Raw genomic sequence first — 19144 nt, 5'->3', positions numbered from 1 at the left:
AGTACCTCTCTCACACAACCAGTACCTCTCACACACAACCAGTACCTCTCTCTCACACAACCAGTACCTCTCTCACACAACCAATACCTCTCTCACACACAACCAGTACCTCTCTCACACACAACCAGTACCTCTCTCTCACAACCAGTACCTCTCTTTCACAACCAGTACCTCTCTCTCACAACCAGTACCTCTCTCACACAACCAGTACCTCTCTCACACACAACCAGTACCTCTCTCTCACAACCAGTATCTCTCTCTCACAACCAGTACCTCTCTCTCACAACCAGTACCTCTCTCTCACAACCAGTACCTCTCTCTCACAACCAGTACCTCTCTCTCACAACCAGTACCTCTCTCACACAACTAGTACCTCTCTCTCACAACCAGTACCTCTCTCTCTCTCACAACCAGTACCTCTCTCACACAACCAGTACCTCTCTCTCACAACCAGTACCTCTCTCTCTCACAACCAGTACCTCTCTCTCACAACCAGTACCTCTTTCACTCAACCAGTACCTCTCACACACAACCAGTACCTCTCTCTCATAACCAGTACCTCTCTCACAACCAGTACCTCTCTCTCACACAACCAGTACCTCTCATACACAACCAGTACCTCTCTCTCACAACCAGTACCTCTCTCACAACCAGTACCTCTCTCTCTCACAACCAGTACCTCTCTCACACAACCAGTACCTCTCTCTCACAACCAGAACCTCTCACACACAACCAGTACCTCTCTCACACAACCAGTACCTCTCTCTCACAACCAGTACCTCTCTCACACAACCAGTACCTCTCTCACAACCAGTACTTCTCTCTCACAACTAGTACCTCTCACACACAACCAGTACCTCTCTCACACAACCAGTACCTCTCTCACACAACCAGTACCTCTCTCTCACAACCAGTACCTCTCTCACACAACCAGTACCTCTCTCACAACCAGTACCTCTCTCTCACAACCAGTACCTCTCACACACAACCAGTACCTCTCTCACACAACCAGTACCTCTCTCTCACAACCAGTACCTCTCTCACACAACCAGTACCTCTCTCTCACAACCAGTACCTCTCTCACACAACCAGTACCTCTCTCACACAACCAGTACCTCTCTCTCACAACCAGTACCTCTCTCACACAACCAGTACCTCTCTCTCACAACCAGTACCTCTCTCACACAACCAGTACCTCTCTCACACAACTAGTACCTCTCTCTCACAACCAGTACCTCTCTCACACAACCAGTACCTCTCTCACACAACCAGTACCTCTCTCACACAACCAGTACCTCTCTCTCACAACCAGTACCTCTCTCTCACAACCAGTACCTCTCTCTCTCACAACCAGTACCTCTCTCACACAACCAGTACCTCTCTCTCACAACCAGTACCTCTCTCACACAACCAGTACCTCTCTCACACAACCAGTACCTCTCTCTCACAACCAGTACCTCTCTCTCACAACCAGTACCTCTCACACAACTAGTACCTCTCTCTCACAACCAGTACCTCTCTCTCACAACCAGTACCTCTCTCTCACAACCAGTACCTCTCTCACACAACCAGTACCTCTCACACACAACCAGTACCTCTTTCTCACAACCAGTACCTCTCTCTCTCACAACCAGTACCTCTCACACACAACCAGTACCTCTCTCACACAACCAGTACCTATATCTCACAACCAGTACCACTCTCTCACAACCAGTACCTCTCTCTCTCACAACCAGTACCTCTCTCACACAACCAGTACTTCTCTCTCACAACCAGTACCTCTCTCTCACAACCAGTACCTCTCTCACACAACCAGTACCTCTCACACACAACCAGTACCTCTCTCTCACAACCAGTACCTCTCTCACACAACCAGTACTTCTCTCTCACAACCAGTACCTCTCTCTCACAACCAGTACCTCTCTCACACAACCAGTACCTCTCTCTCACAACCAGTACCTCTCTCACACAACCAGTACCTCTCACACACAACCAGTACCTCTCTCTCACAACCAGTACCTCTCTCTCACAACCAGTACCTCTCACACACAACCAGTACCTCTCTCTCACAACCAGTACCTCTCTCACACAACCAGTACCTCTCACACACAACCAGTACCTCTCTCACACAACCAGTACCTCTCACACAACCAGTACCTCTCTCACACAACCAGTACCTCTCTCACACAACCAGTACCTCTCTCTCACAACCAGTACCTCTCTCACAGCCTCGTATCGGTGATTCCTCGCTCGTTGTTATTATCGTGGTGATGTCGAAGTCAACACTGAAGCCAGGTGAGAGACGGGAGGGCTCAGAGAGCAGCAGGGCGAGCTGGGGCAGTGCATGATTAGTTTAAACTTTAAAGGAAGTTAAATACTGTGTCCGGAGATGTAAACATTTGTGTTTTGTTTCTCTTACTACTGTACACACAGCCCTGAATCGTATCAAACCCTAACTGTCTAACCCTGACCATCACGCCATCTCTCACCCTAACTCTGTCTCTAACCCTGACCATCACACCATCTCTCACCCTAACTCTGTCTCTAACCCTGACCATCACACCATCTCTCACCCTTACTGTGTCTAACCCTGACCATCACGCCATCTTTCACCCTAACTCTGTCTCTAACCCTGACCATCACGCCATCTCTCACCCTAACTCTGTCTCTAACCCTGGCCATCACGCCATCTCTCACCCTGTCCCTTACCCTGACCATCACGCCATCTCTCACCCTAACTCTGTCTCTAATCCTGACCATCACGCCATCTCTCACCCTAACTCTGTCTCTAACCCTGACCATCACGCCATCCCTCACCCTAACTCTGTCTCTAACCCCGTGTCTTTCCGTATCTCCATCTCTCAGCTGCCTTCAATGTAGAACCACACTACAGTGTGTAACCCTGACCCAGACTGGGACCCCGTGGAAGTGTGAGTCCGACTATTCCACTGCTCAGTGCTTCTCGTGCCAGCACCACGTGCTCACTGCCGCCTGTGCCACCACCACCACGGCGACTCAGCGGTGTGCGAGCAGCAGACACAGGGAAGGGGTTCGCGTGAAGTGACCCCGAGCCAGGGCGGTCTCCAGCCCCTCCTCGCTGGGTGCTGCTGCTGCGCCCGTGTAGAGCGGCAGCAGCAGCGCCCGTGTAGAGCGGCAGCGGCAGCAGCAGCGCCCGTGTAGAGCGGCAGCAGCAGCGCCCGTGTAGAGCGGCAGCAGCAGCGCCCGTGTAGAGCGGCAGCAGCAGCGCCCGTGTAGAGCGGCAGCAGCGGCGCCCGTGTAGAGCGGCAGCAGCAGCGCCCGTGTAGAGCGGCAGCAGCAGCGCCCGTGTAGAGCGGCAGCAGCAGCGCCCGTGTAGAGCGGCAGCAGCAGCGCCCGTGTAGAGCGGCAGCAGCAGCGCCCGTGTAGAGCGGCAGCAGCAGCGCCCGTGTAGAGCGGCAGCAGCAGCGCCCGTGTAGAGCGGCAGCAGCAGCGCCCGTGTAGAGCGGCAGCAGCGCCCGTGTAGAGCGGCAGCAGCAGCGCCCGTGTAGAGCGGCAGCAGCAGCGCCCGTGTAGAGCGGCAGCAGCAGCGCCCGTGTAGAGCGGCAGCAGCAGCGCCCGTGTAGAGCGGCAGCAGCAGCGGCGTCGCGAGTCTCCACGCCACAGGGGGGCGGCTCGCTCTGGCCGGGCTCCGTGCTCCGTGCTCGCTCCCGTGCTAAAGAACGCGCCTCGTCCTCTCACTTCTCTTTCCATCGCCAACGATCGGACAAATTGTCAGCTATTTCATTAACACGGGGATCTGGGTGGTCATTATGTGGTAAAAACTGTTGACAGTGCCGACTCAGTTAAAACTGCGTAGCGATTGTTAACCTTGTGGCCTTTATTTAACCAGTGAGACTCTTGCTGTGTTTAGTAAGAGAGACCTGGGGGTGTCTGTGGTTAGGTATAGGGGCTGTTATACAAGTGTGGTGATTTAGACGAGATCACTGTAATACTCACAGGAGTGCTGGGATGTCAACACGCAGTAGTTTCATATCTCTCGAATGGCGTCAGTGCTGGGTCTTTAACGTCCACTCGAGAGCCGACCGCGTGATTCGGTCATTCTTTTCAGTTTTTTCAGTTTTTCAGTTTATTAGGTATAGCCCTGTGAACCATTCGGCTCTTGATTCGGGTGCAACCGCAACAAACAAAAACATGAACAAGAAACATCTTAAAGCGACTACGCTGACACAAACGACCGAGCAGTGCAGGAATCGAACCGCGGCTGACGATGCTCAGGCCGGGGTCGTCCCCAACCCGGACCCCGCCTCGCGCTGCCTGCCGACACTCTGAGGGGCTTGCTCCGTGCGGTGCGACACGCCACAGCGTTGTCATTGGGTGCATTTTACTACGGACGTTATACGTTTAATAATATACAATGGTTGTGTGAAGAGGTATCGGCCCCTTCACCCGGTTCTATCCGAGGCAGTGTCCCTCGGCTAACGTTCCCCGTTAGCTCCTACACCCCTCTAACCCAGACCATCCTAGTAGAGGCTAACTGACCTGGCCCAGCTTCGGCTCAGGTCCGACCCTCAGCCACACGAGCCTGGCCCTCACAAGGACACAGTCCGCGCTGCTCTGAGGTCGCCCCTGGCTTGCCCTGCTCGGTTCTTATAAGAGCCGCGATTTAGGGTAGTCCCAGGGCTAGCTAACTGGTCTTCAGTCTTCACTGGCTCTTCTGCCCCCACGACTGCCTCGAGCTCTCTCGCGCACCGCCTTATATACCCAACTGCCCCCCCGAGGGGCGGGGCTGTATGCGGACGTTGATGTAGACACCCCACGTACGGACGTTGATGTAGACACCCCAACGTAACGGCTTGCTACACCCCTCTACGTGATACCTCTACACATATATGGTCTGCAGTTGATTGTAAAGAGGTCAGGTAGTGATTGATGGATGTGATTAACTTGAAATGGGATTGGCACCTGGTATTCCCAAGGCACCTGCGAACTGCTTCAGTCGCATCATCGCCTGCGACTCGCCAGGGCACAGCACGGCCACAGCCACTGCGCTACATTTTACTGCAGCCCCACGGTGATGGTGGATGGCTCTCCACCAGGTTGCCCAGTGGCGTTTGTTTACTGGCCACACCCTGCTGATGGGACTCAGTGGAGGCGAACCCTGGCAGGGCTAGCCTTGTCGAAGTGAATGCCATGGAGGTAAAGTTGTCGTGATGGGCCCACTGGTTATTAAATTAGATGTTCTCTCATTTCGTTCACGAAAACCTCTGCCTCTTTATCTTCTTGGTTCTTTCGGTAAAGTCACGTAGAAGGGAAGTAATAAAATAATAAAAAATAAAACATAATAAAACAGTTCTCACGACGTTTCGGCCACAACGCAAGCAGCCGTCCTCAGGTGAAAACCAGGTCCGTCGAGGCGACTCGAACTGTTTTATTATGTTTTATTTTTTATTATTTTATTACTTCCCTTCTACGTGACTTTACCGAAAGAACCAAGAAGATGAATCCCTGCAGTCACGAAAGCTTTAAATCGAAACTCTGCCTCTTTATTTTATTAAATCATATTTTACGGCATTTTAAATCTACTTCTGGATGAAGCCTTTCCCATACCATGTAGTTCATGAGGGATGTTTGACCATACGTCACCATTTAGATCAGTTGGGATTGGTTACGTGTGTAGGTTCAGAACTGATTTAGATATCACTGAGCACTGAAGTTAGCCATGGTTGGGAATCGAACACAGGTTACCAGGTGCACAGCACAGCCTGCACAACATTGCACCATGGCTCTACTTGTTTATTTTATTGTGATACACAGCTCACTGACATTGTGCATAAACGTAGCTTAATGTGTTTGACATTCCGCAATTGGGCACGAATTATTTAACGCATACATGATTTAATTATGTTGCTGTTCAACTCCCTTTGCCCTGCATTTGTGGGGGCCGTTGGCCCCCGGGGTCTCTCCCTCACACATCCCCTATTCCGTTCGCGTTGCCACACCGCCCTAATACCCGCTAGGGTGTCGCCGGCATTCGAACGCGACGCCCCTACTCATCCAGCCTCACGCAGCGCTCCCACGCTGCGAGCATACGTACGCACATCATGATCAATCACACGCCATACACCGTTATGTACAGCTCTCGCACCCTGCGAGCGTGTGCCCGTCTACAGCCCGGTGCGGCACTCGCCTCCACGTCGAATAACCACGTTACCAATGCGCACCCGTATCCGACACGTAGCGAACGTACGCGCACTCACGCACACAGCTCCCCGCGGCACTCACTCACCACTGAATACTCGCGTTATGATCGCGCACCTGTATCATACACGTAGTGAACACACGCGGACCCACACGCGCAGCTCCGCGCAGCGCTCCCACGTGGCGAACCACTGTGTACACAGCACCACACACGTTCACACCTCTCAACGAGATCACACGAGGCCACGATCAGCTATTAATGATTTATTGTCTGCTACCTGGGACTTGTTGCTAAATCAGTACGTATCGACGAGGCTGGCCTATCCTACTACCCCTGGACCTATTCCCTATTTATCGGCTTACGATACCCTTTCACCTTGCTACTCACAGTTCGAAGTATTCGGCGTCCTGTGGCTTTTCCTCGATGCTCGTCTGGACACGTCACGCGGACGTCCGGAGGGCAGAGCTGGGAGCCGACTTGAACGCGGGCCTCTTGAAGTGAAGTGAGATCTCTCTACCTCGCTACGCTCCCTTTTATCCTAATTCCCGGACTCAGGCCCCCCCTCCCTTCCCTCGTACTCTTCGCTCCCCCTCATGCCATGTGTGGGGCATGTGCTGTTCAATCGCTTTCTTATGCAGGGTGCCTTAGTTATGCACATTATGCGGCGGCGTCCATCACAAAGGCTCGCCGTCAGATGCGCTTCGTGTGTGGCGTGTGTGTGGTGCTTATTCTAATTATGCTTCTCCATCACAATGCTTATGCGCGGCGCTCACTCCAACTATGCTCCTCCATCACAATGCTTATGCCCCTCTTCTTGCCCCGTCGATACTTGCGTGTGTGGGGTGTGTGTGGTGCGTTTCACTCGCGGTGGCCGAATGGCCCCTCGCTGCGACCTTGCAATCTTAATGCCGGTCGCAGCGCCGCGAAGTAGCATCGGGGGAGGTCGTCCAATTCCCTGGTCACCGGAAACCGTGAAAGTTATCCCGATAAGGGCTTCTCGGATTAAAACCGGTCGGCCAGGTGACTTCCCCTCGAAGCTCTATGGGGGGGGGAAATGCGTGCGGGTGTGTTCATGTGAGGTGAGGGGGACGCGGGGTTGGCTCCGTCGCTTGGTGGTGGCGAGGTCGTAGCTAGGGTGCCTGTTGAATGGCTTCATGGCGGCGGCATCACACATTCTGTTGTCTACAACGCAGTTGTCCGCTAGTACCAAGGGATCCACATTCATCCCTGTTATCTGAGTAGCTTCGGTAATTTACTGATACTTCGTGCACCACTGCAGAGGATCATGTCCAGTAACTCGTGACGTAATTTACCATCGTGATGGGGACATTTTTCTATTGCTGTTCTCCCACTCACTGAGCTCCCTCTGTTCCCCCAGCTGTTCATCTCTGATTGAGCTATGTCTGTTCCCACAGCGTTGTAAAGAGGGAGCGGTTCCACCATTGAAGGTGACGCTGTGAGCTGAGCACGTGGAGCCATGGCTACAGGTTCGTACAGGAACCGGGACCCGGGGCCACACGAGCACGAGCCCTGACTTTAGCACCTGCACGCATGTTTGAGCCACTGCTCATTAGAATGCGTGTGGAACCCTGCATGCCGTGCCTGTGACCGTGGTAGCCACACGCGCGCCAAGTCTCCATCCACAGGCATTGCTGGGTGGCATGGCAGACGCTGAGAGCCCCTCACAGCTCCCTTGGCGCTGGGCTCGGTGTGGCGCTCACAACCCGCCCGGCCACTCGCGGGGCCTCTAGAGCAGCGCCACACGTCCCGCTGTGGGTGGAGTTTTCTCCCCCTCCGTGCGGGCCGCGCTGCTCGCAGGCTCAGGGGGGGTTGCGCTCGCGCCGCTCTCCTGCGGCTCCCGCGTCCCGGCGTATGGCGTGGCGCCACCGGGAGCCGTGGGGGGTGCGCGCGTCCCGTACTGCGTGGGGCTGTGGGGGGCACCGCAGAGCGACTCAGCGGCTGTCGTGTTGAGCTTTCAGGGCCCCGATCTGAACTCCTCGAGTCCTGTAGCTGGAGCCTGGCTGGGACCCTCAGTCCCTTGGGGACAGTCGGTGCTGTGGCAGAGAATGTGGCAGAGAACGCCACTCGCCGTCGGAAGGTTGGACGCTAAATCCGCATTGAGGGATGACTCAGCCCACTCTCTCTCTGTTCACAAAATGAGTACCGTGTATTGGAAAGCAAGTTGTTATGCTGTAGAGAGTATGGCATCTGCCATGGGAATGTGGAATTTTCACCATGCTCCTGGAAGCCTGTCAACGTGAGTCAATGGATTAGAGCATGACCCCAGTAATCCGGTTGTGCTGCTGCTGCTGTGACAGATGACAGATTCAAGAAGAAGACAGAGCAGGTGCGGATTCTACTGGATGACATGAAGAAGCTCTCCAGGTGAGAGGGACGTCTCCTCAGCCGCAATGGGGTTCTCTAGTGATCTACGTTTTAAGTACAGACAAGGAAGCCTAAAAACAGTGGGAGACACGGGGGAGGTATTGCGATGCAGGCAGTGTTATGGAGACATGGGGAATTGATGCCATGGAATAAAAACAGGGAGAAGGGAAAGAAAAGAGAGTGAGAGATGTGTTTATTTTTAGACAATTTATGAGCACATGGAGAAACCCACACTATCACCGTACAGATGGAAACAGATGTTTTTTAGTCGACTTGCTGTACCACCGTCTCTTGGTAAGCCAGGGTATGCCACCTAGACGCACACGGGAAAGAAGTCTTACAACATTTGTGCGATCCACAAACCCTTGCCTCCAGTGCTAGATTACAGACCACGTGCATAGCCTCCATCGCCCGGCTGAGAGAGGTGAGAAAGAGAAGAGAGGGATTCGCAGGGAGAATAGAGAGAGATGAGTGAGCGAGAGAGACGCGGGGGGGCTCCTGAGCAGTGCAGATGACTGGAGACCGCATGCTCCGGGTGGCGCTGGGCGAGGAGGGCTCTTCGTAGCCGCCCTGCGTGGCCCCGTGACACACGCCACCTGCTGCACAGTGGATGGTAAATATCCCTTGGCGTCATTCACAAGAGTTGGCAATAATGTGCCAGCATCACGGTCCAATTTGGCAAAATTTGAAACAATTACAGAACCCGAAAAATACTCCATTGGAATTCACAGCAATTATTGCCACCTACTGCAAAAACCTGGCAGGACCCTCAGAAGTCATGATACTCAGTGAGACTTCCTGGGCAAACATGCATAATGATAATAATACGATCTAGTAGTTACATCACTTCATATTTTTGGTATATTTTTTTTTTCATTGCTTGAATTTTACTGTTACAGTGTGACTAGAAACATTTAATTCAACATTCACATAGTCCACGATCTAACGTGTCGATCTGCAAACATATAAAATAAATCTGCAATATTCTGCATAAACATTCATGACATTTATATTGATTACATTTGTGTATTAGCATTTTGTTCGATTTAAAAATATAGTAACTCGAATCCTCAACCGTACCCCTTGTTTTCCAGGTTTGACAATTCTACCATCCCAACCCTGCAGAGAATTGATGGTCTCTATGATCCATACAACATGGAGGAGCGATCCGCCCTAGAAAGAGCCTTCCACAAGGAGGGGGGTGTAGGTGGGTGCTGCTCCTCACTACACGGCACAGCGATTGCAATGCAACGATAAACTCTCCATCCCCCTGATGGACCCGGCTGTGCACATTGCTGTCCACAAGCCTCCAGTCACTGGGACATCTGTGGTCTCAGTTCCTCAGTGCCACTGCTAAGCAGCAGGGCCCCGCTACCCAGGATAGGGAACCGAGCTGCCCGGCCCAGCGCTCGGCCTGCAGGAGCTGTGGGCAAGAGCCGCGATGCCCCCCACTGCGGCCTCGCCGCTCCAAGGCCCTGTGCTGGGCGAGCTGTGACTCTCACCCAGCGTCTCGTAATTATGAGTGCTAAGAGCTTATGGGACATTCCGTTTGTTGTAAGGTGCGAGCTTTGTTGCAGGTGTTTGTCTTGCGATGAGACAGCTGTTGGGTGTGAGTGTGACAGTTCCTGTTCAACATTATCCCAGAGCACAGAGGAAGGGTAGAACTACTGAGACGTGCATCTCCTGCTCCTCGCTGCTCCTGAGTGTATGTCCTGGATGACACAGAACTCCGTAGGACACGTGATACATCAGGGCTCATTGCATTTGTGTCTGGACGAGTTCCTCCACGGCTTTGAGAAGCACAGTGCTGCAGGAGATGACCCTCGTGTGCCCCACCCAGGCTCAGACTGTGTGCGCTGTGCCCGTGTGGTTTACTGTGGCACATTCACCACTGGGCGATCATCTTGAGTGAGAGCCGCTCACTTAGCTCATGAATTGGACCTCGTGTCATCTCCAAGGCTGAGCCTGGCACAGGGATCACCGCCGCGTTAGGGTCAGGGCAGCCTTTGTGCAGCTGTAGAGGGGCTGCTGCTGCTGGCTTCCCTCCCTGCTGTGCCTAAGGCCCTCCCTATTCCCACTCACCCTGCATTCTCCCTGCAGTGCCGCTGCCTCTCCCCACTCAACCTGCAACGTTGCAGTCTCTCCCCCCTCACCTTGCATTAGCCCTGCAGTGCCACTGCCTCACCCCACACCGGGTGCACAGAGAGAGCCACCTAGATCAGGCGAGGTGCAAGCTATGAGCCGTATTCTTTCAGATCATGGGGTTTGATCAGCAACTTGTGAATGTCCGTCTTCAGATAGGTGAGCCAGTGGGTGGATTTCGGAGTAACCTGCGGAACATCAGAAATGCCGCCAGCGAATGATCAAAGCAGGGGAGTGATATATGGTGTGGTCCATGGATTGGGACTTGTGACCCCAATCGCGCTCTGGACAATTCTTCATTGTCCATTGGTGCAGGAGATCCCAGCCGTGCAGTGTCCTGGTACAGTTCAATGCAGGCGACTGCAGGGTGAATCAACACCAGGAGGGCGTGAGATCAAAGTGAACGTGGCTGAGAGCAGGACAGCCACGAGCTCCTGCGTCAGCGCAGGTGCTGTGGCTTCTCTGTATACAGCCATGGAGAGTCGTGCTAGAGTCACGTGGTCGATAACACAGACACATCAAATGTATGTATGTAACTTCTTTAGCACCATACGTAGCCCATTGTGCAAATAGGAGGTGCGGAGAAGGCTGTTCATTGTTTAAACCAGCGGTTCTTAACCTTTATTGCAGCCTTGCATCCCTTGGGTTTTCAATCGTTAAAAAATGTTAATAAATACATAGGTTTGATGACACAAAGTAGTTGTACTTATGTGCACGTGCTTAATTTGTGTTTCGATGATTTACCTTCTTAAAAAAATCTGGATAAGTCTCACGCCCCCAGAAAGGGCATCTCACACCATCAAGGGGTACGTGCAACCCAGGTTAAGAACCACTGGTTTAAACATATGACCCTGTGTAATGTCTCACATCATACAGACGTAAATACTGTCCTTGAAGTTAAGTAGTTACCTGATGAGTCACGTCGTCTCTCAGAGCTCTACATGAAGATGCTAACGTTCATCTCGCCGGACGCCTCCAACATCCCAGACTCCCTACAGAGAGTCATGGAGTGGAGTTTGGGGAACCTCATGGATTATGTTGGTACCACAGAACTGAGTGAGTACCGCACCCACACCGGGGATTCCATGAACCGCACCACTATCACACCTGGGATTCCTGTGAACCATACCAAAATCACACCGGGGATTACATGAACCGCACCACTATCACACCGGGGATTCCTGTGAATCGTAATACTCCCACGCCGTGAGAATACTGGCATAAAGTTAGTACTGACACAGTCAGTACACTCACTGACACAGTGAGTATTGGCATACAGTTAGATAATTTATACCATTTTCATTCTTCTCGACCTTTCCTCCACCTCTGACACCGTTGACTACCCCACTCTTCTCTCCACTCTCTCCGACCTCGGCATCTCTCTCCTGGCTCAAGTCTTACCTTACTTCTCGGACTTCCCCAGACCCCTTAAATCACTCCGTATCCCCTCCCCTCTCAGTATCGACATTCCCCAGGGTATGGTTCTGGGTTCCTTACTATTCTCTCTCTATATTTCGCCTCTCGAATCTGTTTCTGATTTCCTCATCATTTCTTTGCCACCGACACCCAAATCTTCCTCCATTCCCTATTTCACCCCTGACTTTTCCTCTCACATCTCCTCCTGTCTGGCTGATATCCAATCCTGGATGGGGCTTCACTCTCTCTCTCTCTCAATCCATCTAAAACATCATTCATTCTTTATCCGGCCTTTCGCTCTCCCCCTCCCGTTCCCACTATCTCCTTCCCTCCTCTCTCCCTCACTGCTGCTTCCTCACACCTCCGCCTTGGTGTCGCATTTCACTCTTCCCTCACTTTCTCCACCAAACATTGCCACGACTATGAGAATAGATTTCCCCCTTTTTTCTGACAAGAAAACAGGTGTTAAGATGTTAAAACACCAAACTGAAACCTTGTACAAGGAATCATGTCTGCATTAACCACAATTCTTGTGGTGAGAATTCAAACAAAAAACATACTCTGATAATATATACATTCTTGATTTGAAGCTTTTGTGACTGCAGGAATCCATACTATTTGGTTCTTTCTGAAGACGGTCACTTGTGTTGCGATCGAAACGTTGTGATCTATTAATTTTCTGTCTACGTGACTTTACCGAAAGAACCAAAGAGAATATATGCTTTGTCTTTGAAACTAATTGGTCCACACCAGAGACAACTTTCTTTTGAGCCTAGTCTCAAAACGATATTGCCATGACTACTTCATTTGCCACTTTTATCACTTAAAAATCAGCAAAATCCGCCCTCTCATTTCACTTTCTAACACCAAACTCCTGATTCCTGTTATGATCTTTAACCATCTGCTCTTCTTCTTGGCCTTCCTGTCTGTGCTCTCTCTCACTCCCATCCGACAAATTCAAATGCTTCTGCAAGGATTATTTTTAATCACCCTTCTAATTTTCACACTTTGCCTCTCCTCCTTCAACTCCATTGGCTTCCCGTTCACGACCGCGTTCATTGAGTCTTTAAATCTTTCCTTGGTTTCATCTTGCCGCTCTCAGCTCCTTCTATGTCCCCTCTCGTCCTCTTCACTCACAATCTTCTGTCTCTCACTGCCCCCCTTTCTCGCTGTACCCAATCTCCTTTTTCGATCTTTCTCCCTCCTTGCACCCCTCCAATGTGTAGTAGAGTTACCCACTCGATATTCACAAACAGGGAGAGCTAATCGTTGACAAGGGTTTCCCGCGCGACCTAACGGTCAGGGTCAGATAGGGTAAATTGGGATCGAAAAGCAGATTGGGAACGACCAATCACAGGGTTCCACAAGGTGGCCGGGGATTGGACAATCCGGCCACGAACGAGTATAAAGCCAGAACGCTCAGAGCTCTCGGGGAGTCCGACGACACGAAGACCCAAGACGGCGGAAGAAGCATAGGACCCTGGACCAAGCCCTCCAGCCCTTATAAGGGCTAGGGTTCAGAGTAACCAGTGGTCAGGGAGACATCTCCCTAGGTCCAGTCAGAGGACACTGAAGGAGCGGAGTATGAGTAGCCTGTAGGCTTGTACGTTCGGAGTGTAACGGGTGAGGGGACCGTATACCCCTCGGTGCATAGGGACTGTATTCACAAATAAAGTGTGTGCTACTAAAAGACGTACAAGAGTCTGTCTGTACAATACTACATTTGGCGTCAGGAGATGGAAACAAGACGAACGAACCGCACGCGAAGTCCCGATGATGCAAGCTCCGACTCACCCGTGGGTGCTGCGGGCGGCGCTGAAGATGTTGGCGTGCTGCCAGCCGCCCCACCACCAGCTGTGCAGCCGATCGCCGCGAGCGACGGCAACCAGGCTGCTCACGCCCGCCTCGCCCAGCTGCTGCATGCTGCAGCAGCCATCCTGGAGCAGCTTACCCTGGGGGCTGCGGGCGGGGAGGAGCGGCCGACAGCGAGCGTCCCCGCCATCGCAAACCCGGAAGAGAACGTCCTTCCCGCCGATGGGTCACGTGGGGGCGGAAGCCAAGTGCATGCTGGGACCTCCGGGGGCCAATCACGACACACTGCGTTATCAGAGAGCGATGCTGCCTCTGCAGGACACTCCAACAACACCGCGTCATCACGGCTGCGACGCCGTACAGTACATGTTGTCGACCAAGCCATCGCTGCGTTCGGAACCGAGTCCGAGCTTGACGAAGACGACGACACAGCTGCTCTACAGCAGAGACTGCCTGTCTTTCGCGAATTCTCGTCCACAGGGGGCGACTGGGCAGCATTTCAACGTCGCTTCCTCAGTCACCAGGAGATGGTGGGCTGGTCGGATGCACAAGCACTTCGTGCATTGCCAGCCACCTTGGACGATGACTCTCTCGCTGCACTCATCTCCATTCCCAAGCGACAAAGGGCGACACTACAAGCAGCACTTCAGCGGCTGTCTGATGTCTACGGACCTCCTTCCGCCACACGCCACCAATTCTACGAGAGACGGTGCAAGCCAAGGGAGTCGCCATTGGCGTTCCGCACCGCGCTACTCGCCATGGCAAGAGCGGCTTACCCCCGCATGGACGATGAGGCTATCGACGCACTCGTCCTTCAGAAGCTGCTGGAGATGGCGAGAGGGCTGCGCCTTGTCATCCAGGCCGTGGATGACGAGGACATGTGCTCACTGCGAGCTGCCCGGAGCATTCATGCTCACTTAATGCTGGACCAGGACGAGACCATCACCGCTTCGGCTACGACATCGGTGCCTGCCAGCAGGGACAACGCTCGCTCTCCTGATCGAGTCTTCTCGACGTTCAGCGCGACGCCCCAGCGATCACCAAATCGCACCAGTCGCCGCAACGACTGGGAGCGGGGACGGCCCTTCCCCCGCGGCGACGCGACGTGTTTCAACTGTGGCCGCCGAGGCCACTTCTCTCCCGACTGCCGTGCACCTCGCCGCCGCTCCGCCGGATCCCGAGACCGGGACTACAGAGCTTCCAGAGCAGCGCAGCATAACCAGGCAAGTCGCGGCACCCCACACGCTCGGTCCTCATACACACCACAACACACCATTGACTCCGCTCGGAACACGGCGTATGATGCGCGGCGTTTGGCCGACTTTTCGCGACCACTGCGACCCGGGCAGTGGTCAGAGCTGGCCCATAGAGTGGTTGCAGCGACGGCGGGTTCATCGGTGGTCGTTGGTTCGATCGAGGGGGTAGAGGTGCGCGTGCTTGTCGATACCGGTGCATCGGCCACTATCATCTCTGAGTTGATTTACAATATACTGCCCGTGCGATGTCGATCTTTGGAAAAGGTTTCCGTTCCGTTTTTCGCTGCAAATGGAAGTTCCCTGGGGATTCTCGGCCAAATTCGGGCGCAAATTGCCATTGGAGATATTAAATTGGCCGGCCCTGTTTTTGTGTCTTCTTCCCTTGCGGTGCCGTGCCTTCTGGGAACTGATTTTCTTGCCAAAATGCCCATTAAAATCCTTATCGATCAGGGATGTACTGAACTTCCCTCGGGCCGCCGGATGGCATTTTTACCCGCGGCCACGCATTCACGGACGGAAAATGTTTCTGTACAGGCTTTTGCGGCTTGCGCTGTACGCATTCCGCCAGGGGCACAAATGCTCGTACCCTTACGGTTAAAAAAACCGCTCGCTCCCACCGCCTCGGTAAATGGCATTTTATTGGGACCTTCCAACACAGCAGTTAACAGCCTTTCGTTGGTGGCCGCACAGACTCTTGTAGCGGGCGACAGGGAACCATTTATACAAGTTTTGAATGTCGGTCTGTCAGACACCGTCATTTCACAGGGGACAGTGCTCGCTCATGCGACAGTGGCGCCTCTGGGAACCGGGGTTGTCGGACACGTAGCGAACAGTCAGGGGCCTCGCCCTCATAACGTTGACGAGGGATGGATTGACGCTCTCTGCGCGGATGCCGGCGATTTATCCGGGTCACAGCAGAGTAAATTGCGGGCTCTTTTGCGGGAATTCTCGGATGTGTTCAGCAAATCACAATTTGATATTGGCTGCACCAAGCTGCTGCGTCACCACATTGACACTGGTGACGCTGCCCCTATCCGCCAAAACCCGTTTCGGCTCAGCCCTGCGGAGAAACAGCATGTTAAATGGGCAGTTGACGACATGCTGGCGGCTGATATCATTTCTCCTTCCAACAGCCCCTGGAGTGCCCCGATAGTGCTGGTCAAAAAGCACGATGGCAGTCTTCGATTCTGTGTAGATTTTCGGCGCCTAAATAAAATTTCTGTGGCTGACGCATATCCTCTTCCACGTATGGATGAGTCATTGGATGCCCTGGCAGGGGCGCGTTATTTTTCCACTTTGGACCTTCTGTCAGGGTTTTGGCAACTCCCCCTCGACGAAGCGTCAAAACCAAAGACTGCTTTTCGGACACCACAGGGCCTTTTCGAGTTTAATAGATTGCCCATGGGGCTCCACTCAGCTCCAGCGACGTTTCAGAGGCTCATGGAGCTGGTCCTCGCTGGGCTCCAGTGGGACTCATGCCTTATCTATCTTGATGACGTTATCGTCTTTGGCCGCACGTTCAACGAACACATTGAACGGTTGCGCGCTGTTTTCGAAAAGATGCGAGCTGCGGACCTTAAATTCAAACCGCAGAAGTGCCACCTTTTGCGTGAGTCTGTGCGCTATCTAGGCCACATAGTCAGCCGCTCGGGTATTTCCACAGACCCTGAAAAGACTAAATGTGTCAGCCAATGGCCTACCCCCACCTCTGCTGGGGAGGTTCGCAGTTTTATCGGGTTCGCGTCGTACTACCGACGTTTTGTGGCTGGTTTCGCTACAATCGCCAAGCCACTACACGCTCTTACAGCGAAAGGGCTGAAATTTCATTGGGGGGACGCGGAACAGGCCGCATTTGACTCCTTACGGAATGCTCTTGTAGCAGCACCGCCCCTGGCTTACCCCGATTTTGCAAAGCCGTTTATTCTGGACACCGATGCCAGTAACACCGGGATCGGCGGGGTGCTGTCCCAAATCATTGAGGGCGTTGAGAGGGTGGTTGCCTATGGAAGCAGAGTTTTGTCCCCTGCAGAGCAACGTTATTGCGTAACCCGACGCGAGCTGCTGGCCATTGTTCACTTTATACAACAATACAGGCCATACCTGTACGGTCAACGGTTTACCGTGCGCTCCGATCACTCTGCGTTACAATACGCTTTGCGCATTGATCAACCGTCTGGCCAGCTCTCCCGATGGCTTGAAGTCCTCCAGGACTACAATTTTATGGTGATTTACCGCAAGGGTACACAGCACAGTAATGCGGATGCGCTATCTCGCCTCCCGTCAGAACAATGCGCCTGTTTTACGGGTTCTGGCCGGTGCAGACCGCAAATAGTACGCCCGGTTGCACCTCTTGAAACGGTTTCTGCTGCCCTTCCTTCCGATCCTGCGCCGGGTGCGGACCACGAAAATCCGCCAGCAAGTGACGACTTGCTGGGGATAACGTTGGACGAATGGGGTCGGCACCAAATGAACGATGCGTCATTGTTGCCTCTGCGTCGTCGCGCATGTGATTCGTCCTCACGTTCAAGTAAATCGAACTCTTTTGCCATGCGCCGCGGTCTGCTCATGCATTGGGATGCTGATTCTTGCCAGTACAAAATTGTAGTGCCATCGGCTTTGCGGTGTTCGGCTGTGTGCGCAGCACACGAGCGATTGTCGCACCTGGGTGTGCATAAAACCATTGGGTTGCTAAGATTACAATTTTACTGGCCGGGCATGCTTCGCGACGTAACTGATATTTTAACGGGCTGCACCCAATGTGCGCAACGTAAACCTCCAGCGACGCCGGCATGCCCACCGCTGCAGCCCATCACGGTATCCCGTGTGAACGAGCTGGTTGCTCTCGACATTTTGGGGCCTTTCCCTACAACGCCTCGTGGTAACAAGTACCTGCTGGTTGGGGTGGAGTATTTTACACGGTGGCCTATGGCCTGGGCCCTCCCCAACCAGTCAGCAGCAGCCGTGGTGGACGCCTTTGTTCAAGGCTATGTGCTGGACAAGGGCGCTCCAGAACGGTTGCTGACCGATCAGGGAAGAAATTTTTCCAGTACCCTGCTGAGTGAGGTATGCCGCCTGTTGGGCACTAAGAAGGTGCGCACCTCGCCCTATCACCCCCAAACAGATGGCATGGTGGAGCGGTTGCATAGAACCCTCACCTCTATGCTATGCCATCAGGTTGACGAATCCCACTTAGACTGGGACCTGCAGATCCCAGGGGTCCTCGCTGCTTACCGCATGGCGCCACATGCAGCGACAGGGTTCTCCCCATTTTTCCTAATGTATGGCAGGGAGGCCATTCCCCCCGCTGATGTGCGGCTTGGGATAGAGCAGCTTCCACAGTCATCGAAGCTCACTGACCATTTGCGGTTCAACCTGCAAAAGCTGTCTGATGCTCGTGATGCGGCGATCGAAAATTCCGCTTCCCGCCAGCGGGCAAATTCGAGGTTGCAGGCCCCTCGCACGTCCGTGCATCGGTGGGCTCCAGGTGATATGGCGTGGCTTCATTGCCCCCAGGTGCCGGTGTCCACATCGGCTAAACTCCTAAAACCATGGCGAGGTCCCGGTTGAGGTGGTCCAGGTAATGCGCCCACAGTGTGTTAAGATACGTTGGGGACGACGGCGCTGGTTCGTGCACCCCTCTCGTCTGAAGCCATTTGTTGCTCCGCGCGGCTCTGCGTCACACTCAAAACACGAGGGCCGAGCGTGTGATATGCCCGACGAGCCGGATGTCGCCCCGTTGGTACCTAACCCACAGCGCAGACGTCTCATTCCTCCTGCAGATGATGCGGGACTGAGGGAGCCGTGCGAGCCACGAGTCTCTGCACGAAGGCCCCGGGAGCCACCCAACATGTTTGCCAGGATGCCTGACCCGTCTACAACAAGAGTCTCTGCAAAGAGACCTTCTGACCCACCCAACATGTTTGCCAGAATGCCTGACCCGCCCAACATGTTTGCC

At 53.5% G+C, this 19144-nt stretch overlaps 1 protein-coding gene across 1 annotated transcript in view; it reads left to right on the top strand.

Annotated features, from left to right (window-relative positions):
• Positions 1-6433: 6433 nt before the first annotated feature.
• Positions 6434-19144, top strand: part of LOC133359101 (uncharacterized) — a 600431-nt gene continuing 587720 nt past the window's right edge. Inside the window, exons 1-5 of the mRNA XM_061577486.1 lie at positions 6434-6680; positions 7594-7665; positions 8497-8563; positions 9658-9770; positions 11639-11761. Coding sequence (XP_061433470.1) covers positions 7656-7665; positions 8497-8563; positions 9658-9770; positions 11639-11761 — 313 coding nt within the window. The 5' untranslated portion in view covers positions 6434-6680; positions 7594-7655. The remainder of the gene's footprint in view (positions 6681-7593; positions 7666-8496; positions 8564-9657; positions 9771-11638; positions 11762-19144) is intronic.

Source organism: Lethenteron reissneri, chromosome 64, assembly GCF_015708825.2.
Source record: "Lethenteron reissneri isolate LAM-NWPU_2019-01 chromosome 64, ASM1570882v1, whole genome shotgun sequence".
NCBI classification, from domain to species: Eukaryota; Metazoa; Chordata; class Hyperoartia; order Petromyzontiformes; family Petromyzontidae; genus Lethenteron; species Lethenteron reissneri.
This window is presented reverse-complemented; position numbering and strand designations above follow the sequence as displayed.